A 13,889-nucleotide genomic window follows, 5' to 3' on the forward strand; every position below is an offset into this window, starting at 1 on the left:
TAGTATAAAAATAAATGAAATCTAAAGCACCAAAAACACAGCCAAGGGGAAACAGGGGTAGAGATACAGAAATTCATTTTCTTGCAAAAAATTTCAAAAGCATACTTTTTATAGTTTTTGTGATGACATCTCAAAACTTAAAACTTGGTAGGGCACCTGGGAGGCTCAGTCAGTGAAGAGTCTGACACTTGATTTTGGCTCAGGTCACGATCTCGCAGTTCATGGGATCAAGCCCCATGGTGGGCTCTGCACTAACAGTGTGGAGTCTACTTGGGACTCTCTGACTCACTCACTCACTCACTCTCTCTCTCCCTCTCCCTGTCCTCCCTGTCCCTCCCTACTTGGATATACGCACTCTCTTTCTCAAAATAAATAAATTCTAAAAAAAAAAAAAAAAAAAAAAAATATATAACTGGTAGTCTCATTGAGAATATACTTCTGTGAAATAGATATACAGATAGAAAATCATTAGATCGTGGGGCGCCTGGGTGGCGCAGTCGGTTAAGCGTCTGACTTCAGCCAGGTCACGATCTCGCGGTCCGGGAGTTCGAGCCCCGCGTCAGGCTCTGGGCTGATGGCTCAGAGCCTGGAGCCTGTTTCCGATTCTGTGTCTCCCTCTCTCTCTGCCCCTCCCCCGTTCATGCTCTGTCTCTCTCTGTCCCAAAAATAAATAAACGTTGAAAAAAAAAATTAAAAAAAAAAAAAAAAAAGAAAATCATTAGATCGTTCTTCAGTGTTTGTATTTTTAACAGGAATATTTTTAGAATGTCAAATACTTATTTATGTAATCAAAATTTTTAAATCATGCCAGGTCACTATTTGTGCGGTATATGTATTTTTATGCTATACAGATTTAGAATTGTAAATTAAGCAAAATGCCAAAGAATTGAAAAATCTTACAGTAGGCTGGCATGGTAGGTGCAGTGGAGACAATGAAGCAATGACAGTTTCTTCCAGGACATTCTGGGTCCCCTTCACAAAGTGTATGGCAATACATTATCTCTTTTAATCTTGTGGACTGGATGTTCTCAGAGAAAAGCAAGGACAGTGAAGTGAGAAGGACACTAGACAAATTCTCAGGGCACCTGGCTGGCTCAGTCAGTTAAGCATCCGACTTCAGCTCAGGTCGTGATCACATTGTTGTTTGTGGGTTCAAGTCCCCCTTTGGGAGCGCAGTGATAGTGCAGAACCTGCCTGGGATTCTCTCTGCCCCTCCCCCACTCACACACTCTCTCTTTCTCTCAAAATAAACAAATCTTAAAAAAAAAGGTGAGGGGGGACTAATTAAAAAAAAAAAAAGAAAAGTAAAAATGTTCATTTTCCTCTTAGCCTGTGGGCAAAAGGAGGCAGCAGAGGTGGAGAAAGACTGGAGGCAGGGAAGGACTGAGCTTTGAATATTAGCAGGAAATATTAGGAGGAAAACCATAGAAAATTTTTTGCAAAGCTACATGTTAAAAAAAATTACCACTGTCACTTTATAATCACTTTTCTTACAGCTTTCCTCCTAACCCATATTCTTGGTTTACTTTGTTAAGTAATGTAGAAACACTTAATGCACTAACTTAAAACACTAAAAAAAGTTTTCAATAGTTTAACTTACCATTTCGTTGTCTATTAATCTACAGTTTCCATTTACTTACAAAACTTTGAAATCTAAGTTTATATCTGTGACTTTTCTACCACACCCAAAATAATACTATTTTTAAGAATGACTGCAATCAAACTAAGAGGTCATCAATTTTCTATGAAATCCAGATCCCATAGGGTAAGTGTGTATCTTTTAGACATTTTTTTTTAAGACACTGTTCTATCTTTTAAGGTGGCATATGCTAATTTTCATAGCTGAAATTTATTTGAATAAATTAACACATAAACTTACGTTCTTCTTAAAACCGAAGTATGCACCAATAAATGTTAGAGGCACAGATATGCAGAACCAAAGGGCCAATATGGCAACCAATGTTCCAAAAGGAATAGCTGCTGAAGATCCTTCTCCCCAGAGAATCAGATTCATTATAAAGAAGTCAGCAAATACAATCCTGAAAGATACAATAGGCTTTTGGGTAAAACTTGAGTCAGAAGCAAAATGATATAGTACCAATCTTATGTCATTAATATTACAATTTCTGTGTTACATACAAAGAAAATGAAGTTGCTGAGTAATGGGGTATATAAATTTAAAATTACTTTCTAGAAATTACCCAATTGCTCTTCAGATTGGTTTTGCCTGACTGAAATTCCCACCAGTAGCTTAAGAAAGTTACCTCTTTATGTATTTCATCATGCTTTGGATTGTCAAATTTATTGTTTAATTTAAGTCCTGTTCACAACTGCTGTGGAGCATCTTGTGTCTATTGGTTTTATAGTTATTATTTCTGTGACTTGCTGGTTACATCTACTACTCACTTTTCATTTGGGGTGTACGTCTTTTCTAAAATTATAGATGTGAGTTATTTATATATTCTAGCTACTAATAATTCCTTGTTAAATATCCCGTTCTCTGAGTTAACGGCTTTTTATGAACCCCAAACAAGTGAATATGTATACTTAATTTCCCTTCAGTCTTTTTTCTCTGAGTACATTTTAAAACATATGGCTGTAATCACATGATAATTGTTTCTACATTCCCCCCCCCCACAGTTTTTAATGTGACCAGTTGTCAATTTTCCCTTTATCCTTTGTGTAACTCATTTAAGAGAAGAAAGTCCTTCCTAACCTGGGATCATGAACATACTCCTCTTTTTTGTTTTTTTTAAAGATTTTATTTTTTTATGCAATCTCCACACCCAATGTGGGATTTGAACTCACAACCCCGAGATCAAGAGTCACATGCTCCACCAACTGAGCTAGTCAGGCACTTCCATGAAGACACTCTTCCATATTTTCTTCCAACTGTTAAGCCCATTACATTTAGATCACAATCCCCTTGGAATTGATTGTGTGTGTGACTGGTAAGAACAGAATTTTTCTTCCTTCATATACACAATCAAGTATGAGCATCATCTAACACTTCCTCTGATTGGTGATGCCACATCTAGCTGCTTCCATGAATATATGGTCTATTTCTATGTTTTCTGTGCTAGTAGCTGCAGCACATTGCCAAACCCCTCATGCAGTCAATACTCTGATCAAGTAACACGGTGAATTTGTATCTCGTACTGTGAAGGTTTTCTGTTGCTAATACTCCTTTCTGTTGTTGTTTTATAGCTGAAACTTGTTCTCTGTATACAAATTATATCACAAATAAATATGAGATTTTTATTAATATAAAGAAGCATTTCTCTCCATTCAATCCTTTTTTTTTTTTTTTAATTTATTTATTTTAAGAGAGTGGAGCATGAGTGTGTACCAGTGGGGGAGGAGCAAAGAGAGGGAGAGAAAGAATCCCAAGCAGCAATCGCACTGTCAGTAAAGAGCCCAACTTGGAGCTCAATCTCATGAAAGGTGAGATCATGACTTGAGCCTAAACCAAGAGTTGGATGCTTAACTGACTGAGCCACCCACATGCCCCTCCATTGAATAATTTTTATATTTGGAAACGATGTTTAATATTATCAAATACCATTTTGTTGTGTCTACTGTAATAATTATATGTAGGTATTTACATAAAATTACATGAATTAATTTCATGTCATTAAATGGTACTTCTTTTCCTAGGCAAACACCAATTCTCCCTGCCCCCTTGGGTTCCTGGTACACTCTTATGTGCTTTTCCTCCCCCAACCCTGGCTTTTCCCTCATTCATTACCTCACTATCCTTCTGGTGAAAACCTAACAGGTTTTTTTTGTTGTTGTTGTTTTTTTATTTTTATTTTTTTTAATTTTTTTTTCAACATTTATTTATTTTTGGGACAGAGAGAGACAGAGCATGAACGGGCGAGGGGCAGAGAGAGAGGGAGACACAGAACTGGAAACAGGCTCCAGGCTCTGAGCCATCAGCCCAGAGCCCGACGCGGGGCTCGAACTCACGGACCGCGAGATCATGACCTGGCTGAAGTCGGACGCTTAACTGACTGCGCCACCCAGGCGCCCCTGTTGTTTTTTTTTTTTTAAATGAACACCCACTTTTAAGGGTAGCATGAAGATAAATCAAAGAAGGGCTGATCAGAGATATAAAAGAACTGGCTTAGGATAATTTCTATGAAGCCAAAAAATGAAAGGCATTTCAAGGAGAAAGTATCCCAATGTTAGACAATGTAGAGACATAGAGTGAAGACAGAGAAAATGATTTCTAGATTTAGAAATGCGAATATCATTGGTATTTGAGAGAAGTTTTCACTAAAGTCATAGGGGAAGAAAGAGTACGTGGGTTTATGTTGTGAATGCATGCTGAGAAGAAAATGAGAATAAAGGAGTGTGGAATATTTTTTCAAGGCAGTTTGTTGGGAATGTAAAAGAAAGAAGATAGTAGAGGGGAAGATGCTTACGGAGAAGCTCATTTTAGGATTTGGGAACCTAGTATATTTGTAGGAAAGACGATGAAACACGAACAGAACACTGAGAAATAGAAGATGCCAGAGATTAGGAGGAATGTCTGAAAGGCAAGTTTCTGAAGGAAATCACAGACTGCTGACTTGTCTTGGGAAGAAGGAGTACTTCTTTAGTTGATGGGAAAGAAGACAAAGGATTTGGCTGGAGAAACAGCATAAAAATCTGAATACATCAGGGCGCCTGGGTGGCTCAGTTGGTTAAGCGTCTGACTTCGGCTCAGGTCATAATCTCCCAGTTTCAGACTTCCAGCCCCACGTCGGGCTCTGTGCTGACAGCTCAGAGCCTGGAGCCTGCTTCAGATTCTGCGTCTCCCTCTCTCTTTGCTCCTCTCCCACTTGTGTTCTCTCTCTCTCTCAAATATAAACATTAAAAAAAAAAAAGATTCTTACTCCCTCCCTCTGCCCCTCTCCCCTGCTCACCCTCTCTCTCTCTAAAATAATAAATAAGTAAGTAAATAAATAAATCTGAATATATCATGAATGGCTGAGAATCATATCATTCTTCAATGGAGGGAATTATCTGAGGGAATATTTATCCCAAACATGTATAAACAATGCAACTATTGCTATTCTTTAGTTTCTGGCCTGCAAACAGAATGGCCTGGCTTTTAGATTTAACCTTTGGATTTCACTATTGCTGCTAACTGCTCAGAGGCTGGTTCTTGTCCACCAGAAATCTGGGAGTTGGGAAAAAAGTGGGTTCTATTTCTAGGACCAGACACCGATCAGATACTTGATATCAAAAGCTATCTTCCAAAGAGTCACAATTATTATTTTTTTAAACGTGATTGTCATTTAAAAAATTTTTTGCTATATATTACTCTATTTAATGGAATAAACTCTAAATAAAGTGGCACTACTTTAAAAAAATTTTTTTATCTTTCAATTATAGTTGACAATGTTATATTAGTTTCAGGTGTACAATGTAGTGATTTGACAATGTCTGTACATTACTCAGTGCTCACCAAGATAAGTAAAGTCACCTTTTGTTACCATATACTGTTAGTACAATATATTCCTTATGCTCTATTTTTCACCTCTATCACTTATTTATTTTAAACTGAAGTTTGTAACTCTTAAACCTCTTGGCCTATTCTGCCCATCCCTTTCCCCAACTATCCCCTCTGGCATCCACCAATTTTTTCTTTATATTTATGAGTCTACTTCTGTTTTGTTTGTTCATTTGTAGTTAGATTCCACAAATGAGTGAAATCACATGGTACTTGTCTTTCTCAGACTTATTTCACTTAGCACTAGGTCGACCATGATGTCACAAATGACAAGAACTCATTCTTTTTTTTTTTTTATAGCTGAGTAATATTCTATTGTGTGTATATGTGTGTGTGTTACCACATCTTCTTTACCCCATTCATCTATAAGTGGAAACTTAGATTACTTAAGAGTGGCAATACTTTTGATAGAAATCTGAAAATGTTTGCTTGCCTGAATAATCTGCAAGCGAAAACACCTTCTTGTGATTAGGTCAAAAGCTTTCAATGTAGCCTTATATAACAACATGCCAGACCAACTCACACAGACTAAGAAATAGACTTTTAAGAAAAGGAATCTACAAATTTCTTATGTCCAAAGATACTTTTTTCCAGACACAGCAGGTGGAAGTCATTCCACAAACGTTTATTAAATATTCATTTTTTTATCCCTTTTTAAAAAATTAAATTCATTTTCTAGTGTACACAGTTTAGAGACAGAGAAGATTAAAGACCTAAGAGGTTGAAAATTTGGGAACTAAAATATGACTATGTAAGACAATTACTATTGAAACGTTCACTTACCCAGGACAAAGAAATGATGTCAGTAAAACATTTGTTTTCCACTTCTCACCACCAAAGGCTATGGAAGAAAACAAAAGTGGTATGCCATACAGACTTTTCTTCAAAGCAAACCAAATGACCATATTTGTCTGGCATTAAACAAATTTTCAGACAGCACTGGGTACCACTCCTAGAAAATCACACTAGCAAATGATGTGGTATTCCCTAGGTGATGCAGACCAGAGATGCACATCACAAACTTTGCTGGATAAGCCCTGCTCTCAAGATGTTTGCTTCAACATAAATCTAATATCAGAGGAAGGTCATCCAGACCACTTCTTTTCCAATCTTTTTTTTTTTTCTACTTCAAAATAAAACAAACCCTTAGGTTCTAGGCCAGTTCCAATCCATGGAACTGGGTAGAGAAAGGGCATACTGAAGATTCTCCTTTATCTTGTGGCCAGTTTCAAAATCTGTTATACAACTAGGAACCTGCAAGCCTCAAGTGCAACACATTTAAGTTTCCACAGCAGGTCTAAATCTTCAGGGCTCATGTACCACTGCAGTTACTGGGAGGGGCTAAAGGTGGGGGTGGGGCTTGGGTATGTCAGATCAGGTGACTGAGAAGAGTAGGACAGTTATGGCCACTTAACAGAACAAATTTGCTCATGAACTTTTTAATATGCTTTGTCCCTCTCTAATTTCTTTTCCCCACTTTTTTTTTCAAGTACACAGAGTAAAAAATGGTTTTCTGCTTCCAGCTTAAAAGCTGAAGATGAAACTGGCTGAGGTGTGAGAACAGCTCTGATTTCTTTAAAAAGTTGTAATAGTTTATAAGTACCACTTCCCTTAAAACAAAATGACAAATTATATACATGTGATTTGAATTTGCAGCATTACTGATTAAGAGACTATTATGAAATTATTAATTCAGGGTTTAATACAATTCCAATCAAAATTCAAATAATATTTTTGAAACATTAGAAATGATTCTATAAAATGAAGTATTTTGTGACTGGGGCCACATGACAGCACCTCTTGAATGTTCTGCCTGATTAATGGGCAGCTGGGGGATCTGAAGGATGGAGCAGGAGTTAAAGAGGGACTGCGTCTCGGCTGGGAGGGAGCATGAGCTAGAGCTTCTCACACAGGGAACAGGACACGGGGAGTTCCTGGGGCAGGTGTGAAGATACAGGAAGAAGGCCAGCATGGTTGAGAAAGAGGGAGTGCTGCATGGGAGGTAGGGGTCCAACTGTGGCTCAGCTCATGTGTGTTAAACTACACGTGACACCCACAACCTTCTGTCCTTTAGGAAAGGATGAAAAAGAAAAAAAAAACTTGGGACAAAATACACAAAAAGTAAAACACAGACACACATACATATAGCACGTCTCATTTTCAGAGAGCACTGTACCTGGCAAACTCTAACAAATATTTCTACTTGGAGTTGAGTCTAGCCAACGTCACTTTTAGGGCTGCCTATGTAACCTGTGTTTTACCTCAAACCTTCTTCACATCAACCATAGTTCTGTCCCATCTTCCATTTTGTTTGTTTGTTTTTGCTTTTGGTGGGCCCTTTTTTCCCCCTAATTTATTACTGACGTATATAACTGACACAATGTTATATTAGTTTCAGGTGTACAACAAACTGATTCCCCAATTCTATATATTACTCGATGTTCACCATGATAGAGTGTAGTCACCATCTGTCACAACAGTACTATTGGCCACATTTCCTATATTGTATTTTTCACCTCCGTGAATTATTTATTTTACAACTGAAAGTCTGTACATCTTAATCCTTTTTCATCTATTTCACCCATCTCCCCAACAACCTCCCCTCTGGCAATCACCGGTTTGTTCTCTGTATTTAAGGGTCCATTTTTTTGTTTGTTCTGTCTTTTTAGACTCTACATAAGCAAAATCATAGAAGATACTTGTGTTTTACTGTGCAAATGGACAATAATATTTATTTTGGTACAGTTCCAATAGTTCTATTTTTGCTTTTGTTTCCCCTGCCTGAGGAATGGCAGGGGAAACAACATAAATATGCCACTAAGGCTAATGTCAAAGAGATTACTTGCCTGTGTTCTCTCTTCTAAGAGTTTTGTGGTTTTAGGTCTCACATCTAGGCCTTTAATCCTTTTTAGGCTTACTTTTGTGTATGGTGCAAGAAAGTAGTCCAGTTTCATTCTTTTGCATGTAGCTGTCCAGTTTCCATGTGCTGCCCAGCACCATTTTTTAAAGAGACTGTCTTTTTTTCCCATTATATATTCTTGCCTCATTGTCGCAGATTAATTGACCATATTAAGTGTGAGTTTATTTCTGGGCTTTCTGTTCTGTTCCACTGATCCGTGTGTCTGTTTTTGTGCCAGCACCATACTGTACTGTACCATACTACCGTTTTGTCACGTACCTTGAAATCTTGGATCATGATACCTCCAGTTTTGTTCTTTCTCCAGATTGCTTGGGATATTCAGGGTCTTTTATGATTCCATACAAATTTTAGGGTTATTTTTTCTAGTTCTGTGAAAAATACTCTTAGTATTTTGATAAGGAATGCACAGAACCAGTAGATTGCTTTCAGTAGTATGAATATTTTATCAATATTACTTCTTCTAATCCATGAACATGTCTTTCCATTATCTTCAATTTCTTTCATCAGTGTCTTACAGTTTTCAGAGGATAGGATTTTTTTTACCTCCTCCCTGTCACTTTAAATTACAGATTAGCTATGAGACTATCTCGATAGACTTCAGAATTCCACAGCAAACACTGGCATTCACTGCCCCTAGCAAAGCTGCTTTTTCTAGTCATCTAGTCATATCCCATCCTTACTCTGTAGCCCTGATGCTTTTTTTTCACTCAACTTTATTTTTCTTTTAGAAAGCAAGGATACAACAGATTACCACTAATTACATTATAAAAGCAAATTAAATTACTTCAGGGCTCTTTAAAATAGTGCAATCTTAGTTTAAGTACAGTCTATTTTTCCAAATATTAAATTGATGCAATTATAAGCACAACCTCTTTATGTAAGAAAAGTGTTACTATATGTATTACTTGTTTTAGTTAATAAATCAGTCATACTCATAAGTATACTTTCTTCCTTTATTAGTCTATATATGTTTCTATGAATGTAGCAAATCTAAGTTGTTCAGTCAAATCTCTTTTGTCAAAATGTTAAAGAAAAAGGACAAGGGGGATTGTGGATAAGCAACACCTAGATTTGCTTACCTCACTGTTCCAACAGTTTTTAACAAATAAATCTAGAGATGGCCATCCGTTTTACAAGTTTCTTTTAAATAAAGATACACACCTATAAAACATATTGTTTCAAGAACAGATACAGTGATGTAGCAGAGTAGGTTCCTAGCCTGACAGTCAGGGTGACTTTTACTTACACTTATAAAATCTGGCAGCAACATAGCCTGCAGGAGTGCCCAGCAGCACCCACAGGACCACAGCACAAGTCATCAATGCTCCTCTGTTGGCAGGTGACAAAAATCCCAGGCAAGCGAAAACTAAAAAATAAGTAGTTTTAAGTTATAAATTTTATTGGTTTCCTTTGTTGTGAAGTGACTGAAGACCGCTTTCATTTTTTAAACAAGAAACCAAATACAATTTCATGAATACACTATCTTACCTATGGCCACGCTAAATCTTAGCACTATTTTTAGGTACTTCACCAATAGGATCATAAATAAAGCAATCTCTACTTTGGATGCTTCTTGTAGGGTCCACAAGACCCCACCTTTCCTGCCATCAGGGAAGGCTGACTGGATGCTCACGAGTGCTTTCCGCTCTTTAGCTCTTCTGAGATTTTAAAATTGGGTGGCTCAGTTGGTTAGGCATCCAACTTTGACTCAGGTCATGATCTTGCAGTTTGTGCATTCAGACCCCAAGTTCAGCTCAGAGCCTGGAGCCTGCTTTGGATTCTGTGTCTCCCTCTCTGCTCCTCCCCCACTCACGCTGTCTCTCAAAAAAATAAAAATAAAAAATAAACATTAAAATTAATATGAATATAGACATTCCCACCATGAAATATTCCCACTTTAAAAACAATACTGGGTCCTCTGGAGTGAGAACTATAACCTTCAAACACAAGAGACAAGATAGAATCTGATCAATGAATAAAACAAAAAACATTTCATAATACTATTAGCTTTCTGAACACAAGTTACTGAAGGACTTGGTCATTGACTGACTCAGGGAAATTCTGGCTTCTCCCCTTATTTAATTGGTTAGTTTTATTTTTCTTCCTTATATAACCTACCTAATAAGAATAAAAATACTACCTTGTATTTGTAGACATTCCTGGCTTTAAGCTGGAATTCAGAAGTTATGACTTTTCTCAGAAAGAAATTCAAGCGGTTTTCTAACCCCAGGAGCATGTATTTCTCTGAGGTATACATAATAAGGCACATGTCCACTCACACGTTCTCATCAACACCAACCAAGGGGCAAGACTAGAAACTCATGATCAGCAGGAAACCGATCAGATTTTCAACCAAAATGCATTCCCCCCGCCCCCAATCCCCACAAGACTAAGAAATGGATTGTTCTGGAGGAGAGAGTTCATATTTGAGCATTCAAGGAAAATGATCCCCAGGCGCTCTGAAACTTTCCTTCCTTACAAGTTCATTTTCTAGCAGACTCCAACAAAGATCAGGTGATGACTGAAGGCAACTCCCAATAAAATTTTCAAGCAACATTTTATCCTAAGGCATCCATTCTGCTCCTCCAGCTCTACCCTGGCTCTCTGGGAACCTAGTGATCCCCAACTAGCTTTCATGCTATCCTCTGGTTGTGTCCAAACCTCTGTCATGATGCCTTCTCCCAACCTACCCTCTTCAGTATAATATACTTAAGAATTTTAGCCCTCCCCATCATAGTTGTATCTCCTTATCTAAATAGATAAAGATACTAGTTCTAGTTAATCTTCAGGTTAGGCTTCAAAGTGATGTATACCTAAAGGTATACATCAATGGTTCTCAAACTTATTCAGGTACCAGATATTTCGAAGTGTGAATCCTCTTTGTATTTATATAGTTATTCCATCATAAAAATTTGGAACAATTTTATTAACATAAAATGATTTTAGCATTATATATTTAATATGCAATCAAACATAAGAACAAATGTTCATTAAAAAATTATTAGGAGCAGGGTGCCTGGGTGGCTCAGTCGGTTGAGCTTCCGACTTCAGATCAGGTCATGATCTCACAGGTCGTGGGTTCAAGCCCCGCATCGGGCCCTGTGCTGACAGCTCAGAGCCTGGCGCCTGCTTCGGATTCCGTGTCTCCCATTCTCTCTCTGCCCTTCCCTACTCACACTGTTTCTCAAAAATAAATAAACATTAAAAAAAAAAATTATTAGGATCACTTGGGTGACTCAGTCAGTTTAATGTCCTACTCTTAAGTTCAGCTAAGATCATGATCTCAGTCACGAGATGGAGCTCCATGTTGGGCTCCTTGCTGGGCATAGAGCCTGCTAAGATTCTCTCTCCCCCTCCCTCTTCCTCTGCCCCTCCCTCACTCATGTACTCTCACTGTTGTATGTATGTATGTATGTATGTTGTATGTAAGCAATGAATCACAGAAATCTACCCCCAAAACCAAGAGCACACTGTACATACTGTGTGTTAGCCAATTTGACAATAAATTTTATTTAAAAAATTATTAAAAGGTCAGTGGTTTCTGAATTCTTCCAGTAATAATTCATTTATTTCATTTACTTATGTACTTATAGTAAAAATTCATTTGTTACTGTTCATCAGTAGAAGGACCAATAAAGGAAACATAAGGGAAATAAAAGCAAAATTTAGAAAATTCCATGAACATTTTTTTTCTCTCACAATTAGGAAAAACTGAAAAAATACTGTATTCCCAGGCTAACCAATAACTCTAAGCGCCGCCCCCCCCCCTCGGTGCCATTTTTTTTTTTTTTTAAGTTAAGCACTTTATATATTTTATTGCCAATTATTCCTAACATATCAGGAAAAAACAGACATGTATACACAAAAATAATTCATCAATTAATTATAAAAATAGAAATAGAAAGGTCCATGACATATAAAAACAAAAGAATCATAAAAATCTGAGAGGTATTTCTTAAAACTATCAACATAGTTGGGGCGCCTGGGTGGCGCAGTCGGTTAAGCGTCCGACTTCATCCAGGTCACGATCTCGCGGTCTGTGAGTTCGAGCCCCGCGTCAGGCTCTGGGCTGATGGCTCGGAGACTGGAGCCTGTTTCCGATTCTGTGTCTTCCTCTCTCTCTGCCCCTCCCCCGTTCATGCTCTGTCTCTCTCTTGATAGGAGCTATTTTTTTTTTTTTTTTTTTTTTTTAAAGGTTGTTCTAGGGGTGCCTGGGTGACTCATCCAAAGCGTCTGACTTTGGCTCAGGTCATGATCTCACAGTTCATGGGTTTGAGCCCCACCCTGGGCTCTGCACTCTCAGTGCAGAGCCTGCTTTGGACCCTCTCCTTCCCTCCCTCCCTCTCAAAAATAAACAAACACTTAAAAAAAAAAAAGTTGTCCTAACTGACAAACATTTAAGTAATAACACTTCTGAAGATTTTCAGGTGGCACAAGGAGGAGCTATTTTTTGTGTGGGAAGATCTCTCTGGAACAAAGCTACAGAAAGAAAGTTCCTCTTTTTCTTTTGGTCTCTCTCAGTAGAAGCCAAAAACATCCTGGAATCCTGATCCTACTGCTCCTGGTGGCATGGGACAGTCATCCTACATGACCCTGGATCCAAGCCACCCAGACTCAGACCCAGATGGTCTTCAGGTACCTAATCATCTCCAGCTCCAACTCCTTGACAAAGGCTTGGTCTCTGTGTAGCTGTAAAGGAGATATGAAGTCACAGTTTTCCAGCACAGCTAACACTGCCCCAAGAAACGTATAGCCAGAGCACACACATGTAAAAGCCAAAAGTACTCTTAGATACAATCTAGTCTAGCTACTTCACTTATGAAAACTGTTTTTCTAAATTATTCAGAAAAAGTATTTTCTATTTTTTAATTGTCACTTAATACTTACATAGAGTCACGAAAGTCATAATTAAAATCTGTGTCCCTGATCCCAGGAAGACTGACAGCAGCATCCCTTTTCTTGGAGGACGGAATATATCACCATGAACCAGTTTCCAGCCAAATTCTTCCTGGGCATCCTCCTAAAAAGGGAATAACTTGTTTAATTGATATGTGGTCACCAAAACAGCTATACAGTTTGTTCACTGGTGAATATGCTGATACAAATTTTTTTTAAACTTACAAATGTTAATATTGATTTCTATTCCTAAGCTTTATGTTATAAAGTTTGAGCTTTATATAGTTTTCTTGAATTGTTTTTAAATGAATGCTGTATGTTAAAAGTTCCATAAATACAGTCATTGACAAACTTTAAAAAAAAATACAAAGATAATGTGATACTTACCTAGTTCTAGTCAAACTTTATGATCCAAATTGATGACTTAATTTTTACTCACACTCTACCCTTTCCCATCTACGTCTATTAATCTCCAAAATGAGCAAATGGTATTAGACTTCATGGCTACTTTGCCAGGTACAGTAGGCTTAAATATGAGCATATGAAGAAGTTTGTGTCACCAGCCCTAACTGC

General features: G+C 37.7%; 1 protein-coding gene across 1 annotated transcript in view; it reads right to left on the reverse strand.

Annotated features, from left to right (window-relative positions):
- TM9SF2 (transmembrane 9 superfamily member 2) overlaps positions 1-13,889 on the reverse strand; it is a 66,597-nt gene that overhangs the window by 9,163 nt on the left and 43,545 nt on the right. Inside the window, exons 10-13 of the mRNA XM_040487164.1 lie at positions 13,308-13,440; positions 9,667-9,786; positions 6,284-6,341; positions 1,880-2,039 (exon numbers count right to left, since the gene is read on the reverse strand). Of these exons, the coding sequence (XP_040343098.1) occupies positions 1,880-2,039; positions 6,284-6,341; positions 9,667-9,786; positions 13,308-13,440 (471 nt within the window). The remainder of the gene's footprint in view (positions 1-1,879; positions 2,040-6,283; positions 6,342-9,666; positions 9,787-13,307; positions 13,441-13,889) is intronic.

Source organism: Herpailurus yagouaroundi, unplaced genomic scaffold (genome assembly GCF_014898765.1).
Source record: "Herpailurus yagouaroundi ecotype Mexico unplaced genomic scaffold, PumYag 164, whole genome shotgun sequence".
Taxonomy (NCBI): Eukaryota; Metazoa; Chordata; class Mammalia; order Carnivora; family Felidae; genus Herpailurus; species Herpailurus yagouaroundi.